The sequence below is a fragment of the Misgurnus anguillicaudatus genome, chromosome 7 (genome assembly GCF_027580225.2).
Source record: "Misgurnus anguillicaudatus chromosome 7, ASM2758022v2, whole genome shotgun sequence".
In the NCBI taxonomy this organism is placed as follows: domain Eukaryota; kingdom Metazoa; phylum Chordata; class Actinopteri; order Cypriniformes; family Cobitidae; genus Misgurnus; species Misgurnus anguillicaudatus.
Window position 1 is genome coordinate 11,064,942 of NC_073343.2, and position 17,135 is coordinate 11,082,076.

At 39.0% G+C, this 17,135-nt stretch overlaps 1 protein-coding gene across 3 annotated transcripts in view; it reads right to left on the bottom strand.

Annotated features, from left to right (window-relative positions):
* wdpcp (WD repeat containing planar cell polarity effector) overlaps window positions 1-17,135 on the bottom strand; it is a 71,250-nt gene that overhangs the window by 1,237 nt on the left and 52,878 nt on the right. For 2 of the 3 annotated variants that reach the window (XM_055172485.2, XM_055172483.2), the window contains 5 exons: window positions 17,069-17,132; window positions 9,005-9,107; window positions 3,569-3,659; window positions 853-941; window positions 13-41 (listed from right to left, as the gene is read on the bottom strand). In XM_055172485.2, the coding sequence (XP_055028460.2) occupies window positions 13-41; window positions 853-941; window positions 3,569-3,659; window positions 9,005-9,107; window positions 17,069-17,132 (376 nt within the window). The remainder of the gene's footprint in view (window positions 1-12; window positions 42-852; window positions 942-3,568; window positions 3,660-9,004; window positions 9,108-17,068; window positions 17,133-17,135) is intronic. The other variant, XM_055172484.2, reaches the window with a different exon arrangement.

Consider the following 17,135-nt stretch of genomic DNA (forward strand, 5'->3'; position numbering starts at 1 on the left):
GTAAAACATTACCTGAGTATCCTGGTTAACAAGACTGATTTCTATAGAGATAAAAATAATAAAATAATAATAATAATAATAAACAAACGAATGCATACAACGTCACAAATGAGAAATATTTCTGAGAGTTAAGAAAGTCTAGCTGTGTGATCTACTACACCACACCTGTATCAGGTGATCAAACCTTGAGTACCACTAGCTCAATATTCACATGCTAGTTTATCAACATATGTGTGTGTGTGTGTGTGTGTGTGTGTGTGTGTGTGTGTGTGTGTGTGTGTGTGTGTGTGTGTGTGTGTGTGTAAATATGTGTGTATTTGTGTGGGTGGAAGTGTTCAAGTATCAAAACCCTGCATCCTCTGCAGCTTTACTGGAGGAGGGTATCTGCATGCTACATTATGATGGTGCTATTAGCATTCAGGATTATGCATGTATTAAAATTCTGATGTAAATGCCTGTAATAGCCTACAGTCTGCACTGTCCAATAAATATGTATGGGGAAAAAAGTTTAATTATTCTGCGGCCAGAAAAGACTAAAACATTTGTGTTTTAGGATGATTAGCTAAGTACAATACAAGCAGAAAAAAGGCAGTCAACTTGAACCTATTTTTAAAAGGGCAAAACAGAGGGGCAGATATTACTCTAAGGGTGTTAATAAGAGAATTATCTATAGCATTTGGAGTCTATGCAAAACACACATTCACTATAAATTATATTCAGAATGTTTTACAGGATATGACTGTAAAACATGCTGTACACCCTGATTCAATATATTGAGAAGGACAATGAAGTGCAATGAGTTCAGTAGATTATTATTCACTAAATGTAACACTATGTGTGACACATACACACCTGAGTTTATCCAAGGCCAGGTGTGATGACTTGTTAGGATGTTCGAGAGGTCATCTTGAGTCTCTGCGGTTGACATTTCTCTACTCCTACTGCAGGATAAGAGATCGTTTACTTTATTTTATACATAAAACAAAACATGCGCTTGCGCCTTAAGGATACAGTATGTAAGGCATTACCACCATACAGTATATCAATGTGTACTACTGCAGTCAGATCTCTTTCAAACACACATCAAGTCCAACTCTCATCAAAAAGAGGCTGTATGTGGGAGTTAGGCCTTTCCCGGGATTCATGGGTATTCGTAAACACAAATCACTGGCACCAATGCACTGCACCATTAAATGAAACGAGAGAGACCCGTGAATGTTATCAGTCACATTGTGGGCTAAGCGATTAAGTTTTTCGGCGGCGACTGGCGATGGAGACGGAAGCAATTTTTGTTGCCTTTAGTGATACACAGTGCTTACAAGGAATGGAGAGAAAAAGAGAAAAACAGGCCTACAGGGTGCAGCCCACACCAAACAACTAACTGAACAAACAAATACACGGCTATGCATATGTACTGATTCACTCAGATTCAGAGCCCAAGAGCCGGGTTTAAAAGGAGTGGAGTGTGTGTGATATAAATTAAAGGATGTGTATGTAAACAGATGCGTCTTGAATAAGACAGAAAACCGTTGGGATGTTTCCAGATATCCGCCCTCTTTGCCTCTCTCCACGTGCTGTGCTGGATTTAGTACTGATGGTGATGCTACCAAGTCATTGTGCCCCTTCTCTCGATCTCTTTTTCTCTGCCAGCACAATGCAGAAATAAAGCTTGACTCAGTGTCTCTAAGCCTTATTGGCTCGGCATAAGAAACAATAAAACTTCATCGGAGACCAGATTAGTGTGGCTAAATAGAATAAAAAAACAAACAAAAAGGGATAAAATTAGATGAGGATTTCCTCTCTCTCTGCTAACATTTATCTGGGTGGAAGCATCTCTCGCTGACGTCTCGCACGTGGTCGAGTAGCAGCATAGGCCTGTAAAGTGGGATTCAGACTGCCAAATTACCCAGAACTTCTTATTTTATGTTTTAAAAAGCCTTTAATCCCAGCCCATCCTCTTTGGGCCATCCGCTCAGAACTGGCTGAGGAGAGAAGGATTTGATGAAGACAGAGTGAGCTTAGGAGCGAAAGAAAGAGTCAATGGGAGCTACGTTAGCAGCAATGGAAGGACAGAGAGGATAAGACAATAAAAACAATCCTCATGTAACACACACAAATCCACTTCACATTCACATTCTCACTGTGATGCTTTAGTCAAATTGGTGTGAACTACAGGCAAATATGTGTTAGAGTCAAGGTCATACTGTCATTTGCTTAATCAAAGATTATATTGGATTTTTTTAATTTACATTTATGCATTTGGTTGACGCTTTTATACAATTTTTTAACCTTCACTCTTAGAAAGGATGTGGTAATTTTTACACATCTTTTTGTGTTAAGTTTTTAACACATTATGTGTAATTTTGTGTTTCAATAATAACACAGAGATGGGTGGATTCTGGGACAAGGCATTTAGTGTGTTGTCCCAGAATCAACACTAATGTGTTGTTTTTAACACATTCGTTCTAAGAGTGTTGATGATGATGATGTTAACATTTTGTGCTGTTAATGCAATGCACTACCATCTCAGCAGTACAGGAGCAGCGCTTTTGATTTGACAGTGAGTTTAGTTCCACTTATATATATATTACAATTTAATTTATCTATGCATTGTTTTAGATCATGCTAACATTTTGAAACAATTAGTTTATGATAATAAAGTTTATGATAATTACTAGAGTGCATGCATGTTCAGTTGTATAGGTCAGGGTTCTCCTTAGTTAACTTCAAATTCAAGGACCTTTCAAGGACTTTCCAGGTTCAATACCCTCAAATTCAAGGACTAAATGTGGGGACACCTTTGTTACCTTTTAAGATACATTGTTACAGTTCCCTTTTGTGGGAACTCGCATTGTGTCACTGCGGTGACACTTTGGGGACGCCTCCAGGGGTAAGTGCGTCTGAATGTGTATACCAAATTCAACCAATGGTGAGGCTTAACAACAAAGACAGTTTGATGTGGGAGTCAGGAAGTATATCGCTATCTGAAACATGGCCAAAGACTGCATTACAGAAAGTATGGCAAGGGAGACACAGCGTCTCGTTCCCTTCTTAGGGAATAATGGTTACATACATAAACCGAGATGTATTGCATGTGTCAAACACAACTATGCAAAAAAGCATTTTGGTATGACTCAACATTCGCATACAGAAGAGATAAGCATTTAAAGCGAACAGTTTAGCATGTGTGCTTAAAAAGTCTAGAATTTTTATGATATTATCCTACACTACACAGGGAATAATATTGATTTTTTTTTCAGAAAACTTATTGCATAAAATAGATTCAAGCACTTTAAATGACCTGTATCTATCTATGTATGTATATTTTCAAAAACTTCCCAGGGCCTTGAATTTCTTCCCACTGATTCACAAACTTTCAAGGATTTCAAGGACCTGTGGGAACCCTGATATATTTACTGTATATGATGAACTAAGCAAGGATACTAACAGCACTTACTCTGACCTGTATTACAGGAAATGAAATAAGTAATGAAGATAACAACTTACTCTGAATCTACACAGTGACACTGTAAGAAAATGAAACACACAAACACACGCGCGCACACACCTTGAGTGTTTTGGGGCAGATGCATCTTTTTCGCTCCTGGCTGGTGGTAGTTTAACCCCACTATGGCCTTCATATGTAGACAGACCTTCATCTAAAATCACACAAGCCCAGAGGGAAACAATTAAACATGTAGAATCTTTGAAATGTAGAAGCTTTTCTGTATGAGAAAGAGATAACATGACAACGTGTAACAGGAATGCGTATTACATGGGCAACTTATTCACAGCTTTCCCAGACAGAGACAGAGAGGGTTACATATAACAACAGATTGTACTGTAAGTGAGACTTGATCTTAGTGAACACCCTACAGCACACAGCTGTGTGTGTCTTGTGAACTTTAAGATGATCCGTTTTATACACTCTTCCTAGAGTCTCTTTTACAATTGGCTCTCTCACCAACACAGTTTTAACAAAGCAACAATGGAAGAATGCAAAGACAGAGAGAGACACAGAGCGAGCAAGACAGAGAGAATCTGCTAGGAAGGACAAGAAAGCATTTTGGAACGATGGAAAAAAATCTGTAAAAAAATTAAATTAGAGTCCCGTTTTGTGATGGCGTCGACTCAGTGGCACATCTGTTTTGCGCCTGCGTGAACTTTCCGTTCCAGCAGATGGCAGTAATCGGTATTCATTACTCAAAACGGGAAACTAGAAGAGCTATTGACATTTGGGATACAAAGCATTAACTCGCTTATACCACTTTCACACAAATCTTGCTCACCACAGACGAATCATAATATATTCGTAATGTCTTATGAAGCAATTTTTTTTTATTCTCTGTGGTCCCTCAACTTCGTAGTTTGCTTGCTTTCGTCACTTTAATTTTTCTTGCCCATTGGTTGGCACAATGAGGCCTATAACCTGCCCGACAGCCGACCATTGACTTGGTGTGAACTATAACACTATTCTGTATGTATGGCCTCTAAAACAGACTGACAAATGTGAAAATAAATTCTGGTGTACTGTAGACGAGTGAAAGGCTTATAGTGTCTTGAATAATAAATAAATAATCAACCAATCTCTAAAACCATTTTTATAATTTCTGTTCAGTAATTTAACTGCTAATGTAGCATAAATATTTCAACCCAGTATCACGAAATTGCGTGACTATTTCACGCATGGACCAGCGTGAAAATGTCACGCTTTGCCGCGTTTGAGCGTGAGCATGTCACGCTTTTCTGTTTGTGTCACTGTCACGTATTGGTTACTCAACCTTTTTGTCCTAATTTCTTATCATTGTCGCTTCGGTTTAGGGTTTAATTTACATAAAATGACATCCTTACCTAAGCAAACTCTAACCCCAACATCAGGTGACAATTGGGTAAAGTTTAGAAAATATAAAATAATAAGTCTTGTATCTTTTTTTTTATAAACCAATACTTAAAGTGACAAATACTTAAAGTGACATATAACACAAGCACCAAATCTAACCCTAAACCGAAGCGACAATGGTTTGAAAATAGGACAAAAAAGTTGAGTAACCAATACGTGACAGTGACACAAACAGAAAAGCGTGACATGCTCACGCTCAAACGCGGCAAAGCGTGACATTTTCAGTTTTTACGCTGGTCCATGCGTGAAATAGTCACGCAATTTCGTAATATAGGGTTGAAATATTTTGAATAATCTTTAAAGGATTAGTCCATTTTCTTAAAAAAAAAGATAATTTACTAGATAATTTACTCACCACCATGTCATCCAAAACGTTGATGTCTTTCTTTGTTCAGTCGAGAAGAAATTATGTTTATTGAGGAAAACATTCCAGGATTTTTCTAATTTCAATGGACTTTAATGGACCCCAATACTTAACAGTTTTAATGGAGTTTAAAATTGCAGATTCAAAGTAGGCTAAACGATCTCAAACGAGGCATAAGGGTCTTATCTAGCGAAACGATTGTCATTTTTGGCAAGAAAAATACAAAATATGCACTTTTAAACCACAACTTCTTGTCTTCCTCCAGTCCTGTGACGCGCCAGCACGACCTCAGAGGATCATTCCAACGTTGTTGTATGTCGAATGATACTAATAATGCCTTTGTGTCAGTTTAAAATGGTCCGCAAATGTGCGTTTCATATATGTAACACGTGACCTTTCGACGTCATTACGCAATAACATGAGGTCGCGCTGGCTCGTCACAGGAACAGAGGAAGATGAAAAGTTGTGGTTTAAAAGTGCATATTTTTTATGTTTCGTGCCAAAAATGACAATCGTTTCACTAGATAAGGCCCTTATGCCTCGTTTGGGATCGTTTAGAGTTCTTTGAAGCTGTGTTGAAACGGCAATTTTAAACTGCATAAAACTGTAAAGTGTTGGGGTCCATTAAAATGAGAAAAATCCTGAAATATTTTCCTCAAAAAAGCTTAATTTCTGCTCTACTGAACAAAGAAAGACATCAACATATTGGATGACATGGTGGTGAGTAAATTATAAGAAAATGGACTTTAATAAGGACTTTTTTTAGATACACTAGTTTGCAATTATGCGTGATATATATTCAATTTATCAACAAAACTCATTCGATAACTCTTTAAAATCAATTTGACAACCCTCATCATTATTGTGGTTTAAAACACTAAAGTTGGTTCAACATTAATGCAGTTCATAATGATACACAAACAGCTACAACAGATCAATACCGCTAAAGTTGATGTTTCTTATTTACAAAAACTACAGTAATATATAATTGTGAATATTAAATCACTTTTGAATTTCTTATGCGTGTGTATCCTTCAGAGTCACGGCTGTCTAACAGTGTGAGACTCGCTTCGGACTGGCACAGCACAATCCTGCTGATCTCATTTCCCATTTATGATCTTCTGCACTGCCATATAAAATTTCCTTAAAATAATCACAATAATCCCGACATATGATACAAACACACATATGATATCATCACCTGCAAAGTCATTGCCTTGAAAACTAAAAGCGAGCAGAGAGCACATCTTGTGTTATAAAAAATCTCAGGCAATGATTTCTAATTGAAACATTAACTATTAACACCGGTAAAATGCCCCCAAACAGACTATTTTGCCCATCTGTTCCTCTCACATTCACACTCTTAAGCACTTCCTTCCAAGGTTGAGGTCTGCTCGGGGTGAGAGAGCAGGGAAACCATCAAGGACATAATTAAGAGGCTTATGGGTAGACAGGGTTGGAAACACACACACACACATTCAAGTTTTCACCCCCTTATTAGAAGCTAAACACCTCCCTTGTCTCATCTGTACACCTGTTAGCCAAACCACTTCTGTCCGTCCCTCACCTCCCTCTCGCTTCTGTTTATTCTTACTGTTTTAAATCATTTAAATGTCTGCCTCGAACATGTTCCTTGAACACTGATGATGAATAGGACGCAAGACACACATAGGGCGTCAGGAAACCCAATATCAGAGCTGAGGTCAATGCACTTTAAACCCTTTCTATTCAGCCAATTAACAATGTCAATAAATCAAACTCTACTTTCGATCTTCACGCGGCACCCAAAAACCCTTCAAAAAGTAAAATATAATTACATCATAGAATTAAACATTATGAAACCTAATGCCTTTTCTTAATTTCCCCAGTGGTGCCGCAGTCTCAGTCGCACACGCCTTACGTCACATCGTAAGACTCGCAGGACTAAATTAAATTAACTGTGTGCGTGTTACGAACGCAAAGTTACAGTAAATTCTACAGTGGTGAAATTCTCTTGTGACACAGCCAAAATGTTTTGTTCGGCCTTTGAAGCTGAAGTGTTCAATTTTTAATACTAAATTGTTTTTTTTCATATACCAGCTTAATATGCACAACTATAAATGTGCTGAATCATCTGATAAGTGTAAACACTGTGGCTCTCTTTGCCTGAGCACCTTGATCCTCCCCACATACAAGCATTCAACCAATGGTGTTAAAGTGCACCTATTTTTATTTTGTGTATTTGGTATAATATGATGTGTTTGCATGGTTTATGGTTAAAAAACACATTATTTTCCACATACCGTAAATTTTTGTAGCACCAGATACTGTCTTCCTAAAACGCACTGATTTTGTACAAAACTCATCCATTTGAAAAGCGCTGTGTCCTTGATTGGCCAGCTAATCTGCACATTGTGATTGGCCTGAATATCTCTGACGTCAGCCGGAAATGTGACGCTCCTTACCATGTTTGAAAGATTCGGTTGCCAACAGGAGTTAACTTACAGGCTGTGAGTCTGAAGCGGGAGAAATTATGATAAAGTTGGTCTTATCTACGTCAACAAGCTCAGGAAATAAACTGTTGCCTACAATCCTGTGTTTGTTGTAGTCCAAGAAAAGAGATTTACGTTTACTTTAGGATTTGTACCTTTTGCATATCGTTAACGTACTAATAAACACTTTCACACCAAAGGAAATATAAAATCATGAATCGGACCATAGGAGCTCTTAAACATAAAAATAAAAAGCAAAACTATATGTTTAGCTGACCTATAGGGTGAGGGTGGAACTGAATGTTTGGCCGACATGATTTTGTACAAAAAGCACCTTAGTTAACTTCAAATTCAAAGATCTTTCAAGGACTTTCCAGGTCCAATACCCTCAAATTCAAGGACTAAATATGGGGACACATTTCAAGTGAGAGCAAGGTTACATCATGTAACCTTTTAAGATACATTATTACAGTTCCCTTTCGAGGGAACTCGCACTGCGTCACTACGGTGACACTTTGAGGACGCCTCCAGGGGTAAGCAAGTCTGAATGTGTATATCAAATTCAACCAATGATGAGGCTAAACGACAAAGACAGGGTGATGTGGGAGCCAGGAAGTATATCGCTATCTGAAATATTGCCATAGACGGCGTTACAGGGACGCAGGAAATATGGCAAAGGAGACGCAGCGTCTTGTTCCCTTCTCAGGGAACAACCGTTACATACATAACCTGAGACGTTTTCATGTGTCAAACACAACTATGCAAAAAAGCATTTTGGTATGAAATTAACATTCGCATAAAAACATAAGCATTTAAAGTTAACAGTTTAGCACATGTGCTTAAAAGACTAGAGATTTTATGATATTATCCTACACTACACAGGGAATAATATGGATTTTTTTTCCAGAAAACGTCTTGCATAAAATAGATTGAAGCACTATCAATGACCTGTATCTATTTATGTATACTTTCAAAAACTTCCCAGGGCCTTGAATTTTTCCCCCCAGATTCACAAACTTTCAAGGATTTCAAGGACCCGTGGGAACCCTGAAAAAGGTCTTCTGTATCTTATCCTCTGCTTTCAGATCAGTGAGTCTGTGTTCAGGGATTTATGCAAAAACATGCACTTAAAACATATTATAAAATTTTAAAACAAACTGAAGAACACTTCGATTATAAGGCAAGAGATGTTATAAATATGATCACCCAACAGCAAGTTGATTTTGGTGCATTTTATTGTGTCTCATGTTACTTGAATATTTCTCTTACCTGGTGCTGATGTTTGTGCCTCCGCGTCTATTTCATTAGCCTTCTTCTTGGCTACAGCAGCTAACACCAGCTCTCCCTTATCTGTTGCCACGTAATGGAGGTCCTTTGAAGGTAAAGCAGAAGAGCAGAGCAATCTAAAATTAATCTCAGCTCACATGACAATACTTCAGTTTTTTCCCCTTTTTCATTTTTGTGCGGAGCGCAAAGAGAGGCAGGGTGAGCGGGACAGAGAGAGAAACAGAATAGATTAAATAACCTGTTTGAAGTTTCACAGGGAAAAAACTCAGATGAAAGTATTAAACTTTCAAAAATCAGTCTCGCTCATTTGTTCAGTTGCCTTTATGTTGCTTTTCTGTTTCTCCCTGAACTCTGACTGGATACAATCATACTGGTTTCAAAAAGCACAGAAATGTTGTGAAAGGCAAGTGTCACCTTTAAAAAAGATGAAAATGATGCTCTTTCAGTTGGAATAGGGTTTTAATTAGTCATTACGAGCAGGTGGGTCCACACACACACACACACACACACACACACACACACACACACACACACACACACACACACACACACACACACACGCACTCATACAATCACTTTTCCTCTTTCAATTTTTTAAATACAGCCCTCTTATCTTGCTGAATAGGTTATAATGTATCTATTATACAGTATCATGCACTCAAAGAAACCTCCATTAACCCATAAACATGCTTTTTAATGCCAAACCAACAGTCACAACAAAATGGATCCCAGACTAAGAAATAAAATAACAAGAATGTGCTAAAAGAACATCTATTTATGAATGATATTATGTGCTTTTTGACCTGAACATTTGGTACATTAAACTAAAAGTCTACAAAGAGGTACAAAACTATCATAAAACTAGTTTACAAGCAGGCCAGTTCCAACTACTGGAATACTTTAAACCGCAAATTATGATATTTTAGCATTGAGTGGTTTTATGCCTTTACAAAAAAGATAACAAAACAATATGATATGATCACAATAAACAAATGCCTTGCATAGTTATGTCCTTCATAAATCAAAGCTATTTTTGCCAATTTTATGGTGGGTTCCAATACCATGTTTTTTGTATTGTTAAATCAATCTAATACACAAAGTTCTGTCAACCGAACGCTTTTTCTGTTGAGAAGATCCTCAGATGTTCAAACACAATCTAAAAACTTAATAATACAACTGACAAACTATTTGACCATCTCAGATGAGCCTATTCATGGGTAAATTAAAGTGAAAGTTGGGAGAGAAGCTCAGTGCTGACTCTAAAATAATAAGATCCTCTCTCTTTCTCCGGTTAAACGCTAAACCTATCCTTCCGCTTCAGGAACATCAGTCAGAGCTGCAGAGAGCCTGAATGCAGCACAGTCGGACCTGCAGAGCACTAATGCCTGTATTGTCAACCAGCCTCTGCAAGTCTGATCAGATGAGGGGGGGTAAGAATGACTTACAAACATCAAACAGGACTTGATTTAGCAACTTCAGAGGCTCAGGGATGAGAGCCAATAACCTCATGACTCAAACAAAGAACTGAAATTCTTCACTCAAACATACCAATCTACTATGGACATAACCTTTAAGTGGCTGCGAATAAGAACGGTTTAAGAATGTCTAAAACTACCTTTATAATAGGAACAATTCAATAATTTCTTTTACGATCTATCCACCTATCCATCCATCAGTTCCTAAATATATACATTTAAGGCTCAGCAAAACGTAATGCTCACAAACCAAAAAAACATAGATCAATAAAAACAAGAGGGAATCCAGACGTCTAAGAGGGATAACAATAAATCTGTACATAAATCAGATATTATACTGTAGCTCTTATTCAGCCCAGCTTACAGAGGACACAGAATCCACTCTAATCTTATTTAAGAGCTTTAAAGGCTCAAATGCAGATAAACAGCCTTTTAGTGTTATTTCTGACTAGAGAGGCATATTGACAGAGAATAAACAGCTGGTCCAGTGATGGTGTTTGATATTCACTTCATAACAGAGAAGAGTTTGAAATTTACATGGACCAGTAGAGCAGAGAGACAGATAGAGAGAGAGAGGTAGAGGGAGTGGGAGAGGGGGAGGAAAAGAGAGAGAGAGAGAGAGAGAGAGAGAGAGAGAGAGAGAGAGAGAGAGAGAGAGAGAGAGAGAGAGAGAGAGGGCAAACCTATGGCATGCAGAATTGTCAGGCATTGCTTTGGCATTCATACATTTACACGCCTAAACAATTCTTGTGGATCACACCTGTAATCCAGCTGAGTATTTGTAAGACCTTCACACATCTGATAACACAGCTTCAGAGTTCATCATTAGTCTCTACACAAAAACAGACTAATATCAGTTCACTCTTTTATAAACATAAAACTCTAGCAAACGCACATACAGACACACACAAACACGCCCCATTAACCAACTTAGCAAGCGTGTAAATTAACCATCACAAACATGTGAGAGATAATGTACAGTCAGCAGCTGCTAATTATTGCAAACTAAATGTATAATGTGACCAAGACCACAATGGTAATAGATAAAAAATAAATAAAATGGATGTGAAATACTAATCTGAACTAAATACTCCTATATTTCAACTGGTAGAGGATTGTGCTAAAGTCCAATTTATACTTCAGCGTCAATTGGCCTACGGAATAGAAAGACGTGCACCTCTTCAAAAATGTAACAACGCATCAGTTCTACACGGACCGCAAAAGCTGTTTGGTCTACTAAAAACCCCTCCTGTCAGGTCAAAAAAAGTGCTTCCCATTCCTCATATGCATTTCCGCTTGTGACTATAAAAACAAAAATGGACCAAGTTAAGGAGCTATATTTAACAACTCAAGCTGCAACAAATGGCGCTTTTCCATTGCACCCCACGATTTAGTTTAGTTTGTGTCGGGTCAGCTCACCTCACTTTGGTGTGGTAAGCTTTTCCATCGAGTTTGGTATTACTTCGCAGTGGGAGGGATAATAGGCGTGTCATTATATTTGCGCTGCCTAGTGCTGTGACATCATACAAGTGAGAGCGTCCTTGTACATTCCCATACATTTATTTATTTATTTATCAGTCCGCCACAAAATTAAAATTGGCCACCACAAATAGATGTTTGCACATCGTGTTTATCACTACCTCTGTCTCATGTGACAGTTTCTGTTCAAACACCCGTGGCGTCAGTAGTTGACGCTCTCCGCTGAGCCTCATTGAAGTTGCATTTAAGCATATAATGCTGACGTGCTCGTCACGAATGTTCTGTTTTTCATCGCTAAAAGGGATTTTAAGGAACTTATAGCAGAGCACAGATGACAACATGTTTGCTTGAGACAGCGCAAGCTAGTACTAAAGGTAAAGCTAATCTTTTACATTGTAGCGATGACGCAAGTAGTGACAATTCTCTCAGACCAATCAGTGATCCACTGTGTTTTCGCGTCACGTTTGGTATCAGCTCGGGTTGCTTGGAACCCCGACCGAGGTGGTACAAAAAAAATTATCGGATACTACGTACTGCACCCAATGGAAAAGCTCCCAAAAGTAAGCTGACCCGACCCAAACTAAACCAGACCAAACCGTGGGGTACTATGCAATGGAAAAGCGCCAAAAGGCTGTTTACCTCCTTTACTGCTGATGCTTCTCAAACAACAAGCTGCTGCTTCTTTAGCCTTTGCCTTGATACTATAATATGCCCATGAACATTGCCTACTAGATCTGGATGTGTAATTGCACGTTGAGGTGAACAACAAAGCAGAAGTATGAATAAAACCTGACATGTAGCCTTAACAGCTCATTATAGTTTTTGTTTTATATATTATTTTTTGTGCCATTTTGCCTTTATTTGACAGACAGTAACCAAGAGACAACAGGAAAATACAGGGTGGAGAGAGGGGCATGGGATCGGCAAAGGACTTCGAGCCGGATTTCGAACTTGGGTCGCCAGAAGTGCGTCTGCACCATATGTCGAAGCACTGTCCACTACACCATCGGCTCCGACGGCTCATTTTAGTTGTGCGTACGTATTACGGCATAGCCGCGACGGCATAGGATATGCGTTGGTTTTCATACATACTTCAGCATTGTTGTCTGTGTCGACGTGCAAAAACACATGCAGACCACTGGTAGGCAGTCTGCACGCGTGTAACCACAATAGCAGCGCGACCGTCAATAAACAAGCAGTTTAGTCAGTTTAACCCACAAACGAAGAAGAAACAGCAGCTTGTTCTGTATGTTTTGAGAAGACCAGAAGTGATGGAAATAAATAAACAGCGACTTTTGTTAGCTAAATCACTCCTCAACTTGGCCCATCTTTGTTCTCACCGTCGCAAATGGAAATATCTATGACGCAGTTTTTTTACCTGACGGAAGGGGTTCTAGTGGACCAATCACAGTGCTTGCGGTCCGTGTAGAACTGACACTGTTAAAAATTTGGCGAGGTGCACGCAGAGGCTACGGATAACCTACAAAGTAGACATTACGCACGACTATAAATTGGACTTAAGGCGTAGAGGCTATGGCGTAGGCCCTACAACGGAACTATAAATGCTATAAGTCACTTTGTATAAAAGCATCTGCTTTTACAGTTTACAGTTTTACAGTCAAATATACAGTTTAGCAGTAATTATGCCAAATTAATATGATGGTAAAAACTACTAAATGTCGCAACTGTCCAATCACAATTAAGTATTTCAAATAGCCATGTAATAAAACCGAATTAATTAATCAGCAGATTAAAAAAGAGCACATGAATATAAAAAGGCAAACTCATGGGCTCAATTCATTATCACTAACATTATCAGGGTTCACATCACAGGATAATTACAACTATAGCATGTTAAAATTATGCAAAACACTTCAGCAAACGAGCGTGGAGCGCACCCCGCCTCCGTCCCTTCCTCTCTACCCCTTTCTGTGACTCCAACCCCTCCAATTTCTTCCAACACCAAAGTGCTTCACTTCACAAAAGGCTCCTTACAAAAGAAAAGAAAGAGAAATTCTTTTGGTGCTCTATTGTTGATTTGGAGACAATGAGACTCGAGTCTGGCTCATACTGGGGGCTCTTACATGGGGCTCTGTCCGTTTTGTTTCAGTTGACCTCTGTGACATGGAGGGGACCAGATCAGATGGAGCAAGGACCCCCGCTCGTTCTCTGCCTTTCTCCTTTCTTTCTTTCTCTCCCTCTCTCCTGTGGGTGGTTTAATTTAACTTCTGCGGCTAATTAGCCAAGAGCCAAAACCACGGGGTGAAACGCCACTGCCTTTAGTGAACTCTCTCTTTCTCTCTTTTACCTTGTCTTTGTTGATTCAGAAGACTGATATTCATGGGGTCATTCATAATTTGCCACTTTCGTCCTCTTTTTCTGCTTCCTTTCTGCCTTTTTACATTTCCCACTGCAAGTCCAAGAATAACAGATCCAGGTTTCCTTTGCTCTCTCCCCCTCCTCCCTCTCTTCTCTGCCCTTTCAGCTGTGTGGCTCGAGCTCCACCTTTTCACTTGGGGCCCTCAGCGGCAGCACTTAGTGGGGAATGAATTGGAACGAGTGCGACTGGCGTGAAAGGAGGGAGAGAGAGAAACTGCATGAAAAAGGAGAGAGAGGGAGAAATTGCGACCGGTGTGAACGCTAATAGGGAAGGTGTCACTCGGTCATGGAGAGAAGAGGCCTAGAAAAGGGGTCAGAGAGAAAAGATAGCGTACCAGCCACGAGAGCTGTGAAAGAGTTCCTCGCTTGCCACCCTATCCTCCGCCTCCCTCTCTTAGCAACTGTTGCTCTCTGAACTTTTTGGGATTCATGTTATGTAGGAGAAAGGGGAAGTGACATGGCCAGGGGCCTCAGACCTTGAGCTGCACCTGCCCATTGCCTTTTAAGGGGCAAAACAGAAAGAAACCCAATTTTTTGTTGATGCATAATATTCCCATAACTGCACTATTATCATTATTAATGTCATAAAAACTTGTGTGTAATTTTACATTTTTCACAATATCACATTACTTTTAACTTTTTCTTGTCATTTATCATTAGAATTAAAAGACTATTAAATCAATTATATCATTAAACTAATTAAAATCTGATTTTCGTTTGCTTTAAAGACACACCATGCAGTTATTTTACCTTAATATAACAGCTTCAAAGTCATTTCGATGGTAAACGACGTCATAGTATGGCGAATCATCCCCCTGTTGAAGCTCGGGAAGGACGCCGCTACCAGAACCAGCAATGCAAGCTTGAGAGAACCGCCCCTGACAAATCTCGCGAGAATCACGACTTGCTTTACGGCAACGACGTCACACACGTTAGGCTTGTTCGACTTCGTGCAGCGCTGCAAGAACCGGCAGTCGGATGACGTAAAAGTACCGCGAGAATGATCCGAGACGGCACTTTGACGTCATCCGGCTGTCGGTTCCTGCAGCGCTGCGTGAAGTCAAACAAGCCTGTAACAACAACTGCACGCGCGCATTTGAGACGTGATGCTCGATGAGGGAAACAGCTAAGAAAACCCGTTCGGAAGAGAGTAGAAAGCGAAAAAGAGAATCTGACCCAGTTAGGAACCGGACAAGAGTCCCACTCGGTCAGGTTTTTACTCGTTGGCGTGAGCTAATAGACAGCCCTGGATGCAAAAGGGATGCTGATCTGGCGATCTTGTTGATGGACAAGTAAGTAAATCTCTTATTTGTAAATTTGTTTGCGGTCTATGTTGTATGTGGTTGCGCTTGCTTGTAGTGTGTATTTTTTTACTAAGCTGTTCATTCATCCAGTGTTGATAATTACACCAGTAAAATAACTTCAACATGGGTCTAGCTAGCTTACGATCATAAGAGCATTTAGCAGACCTGCTAACAAACACTCGTTTCTCTTACATGTTTTTTTTTTGGCCATCTAAACTCAAGTGTTGTGTTGTGATGTGTACGTAGTCATTTGTCTAATTTCGATTTCTTATGGCCAACGAATAACGGCCAATGTTATGAAATAATGCAAAGTATACAATTAACTTTGTCAATGCATTTTGTAATGTTTACATTACAATTAAAAAACAAATGAAATTATACAGTAGACATAACGTTAGACTATAGACTGTTTACTTGTGATTAAGCTGCAATCTTGTAAAAACGTAATAAGCCAGCAAACGCGGTAGGCTACTTTATTATTATATGCCTACTCTACACTTGGCATAAACTTCTTATTATCCTATTACCATCATCTGTAGTTTAGTAGACATGCAGTAGCCTAATATTTGTATGAAATTGTGAAACATTCCCTGGTCATTATCTTCGGAGTCCATCTCACGCCCAACACTATCCTTACAGGTACGTACAGAGTGGGCGTGCGAAATTACGACAGTTGCAAGTTTTCCCCAGTGACTCTAGGGGTCGCTGTTTGACAAAAACTTCAAACTGCATGGAATGCCTTTAATGAAAATTATATTTTATTACAATAATGTTTCATTAACTTCACAGAGTGTCCCCAATTGTATGAATTTTATTGCAAAAGATACCGAATTAAGTGGAAATATGATGCTAGACATTTTCTCAAAACTAACAAGCCAGTAACTTTGTATCTATTGTGTTTAACGTAATGTTTAGTGGAATAAAGTTTAAGTTTAGTGGTTTGAAGTTGACACATGTATCCTAGAAGAGGAACCATATAGTTTCTGACTTCATGATAGTAAGTGTTTTTGACTTTACTGACTTATGATGGGTTTTTTTGTGCATATGTGTGTTCTGTGTTTGTTAAACTGTGTTTCTGCTAATTTGTCACTTGGTTTGATATTTTGCCATCTTACAAAATGACATTCATATGTTGTTCAAATACACTGTCAAAAATAAAGGTACAAAGTTGTCACTGGGGCAGTACCCTTTAAAAAAGGTCCTAATATATACCATTTAGGTAAAAATATATCTTTTAACTGTCAATATGTACCTTTGAAGTACTAATATGCACTCTTTGGGTACAAAGGTGTACCTTTTTGAAAGGGTACTGCCCCAGTGACAACTTGTGTACCTTTATTTCCGAGAGTGTATACCACTTATTCAAATGCCACTGTATTTGCCACACTATGCCCAATGTGTGTCCTCACCATAAACAGATCCCTGGCCCCGATATCTACTGCCAACAGGAAGGCTTTTTCGAACCGCTGGTGTCTG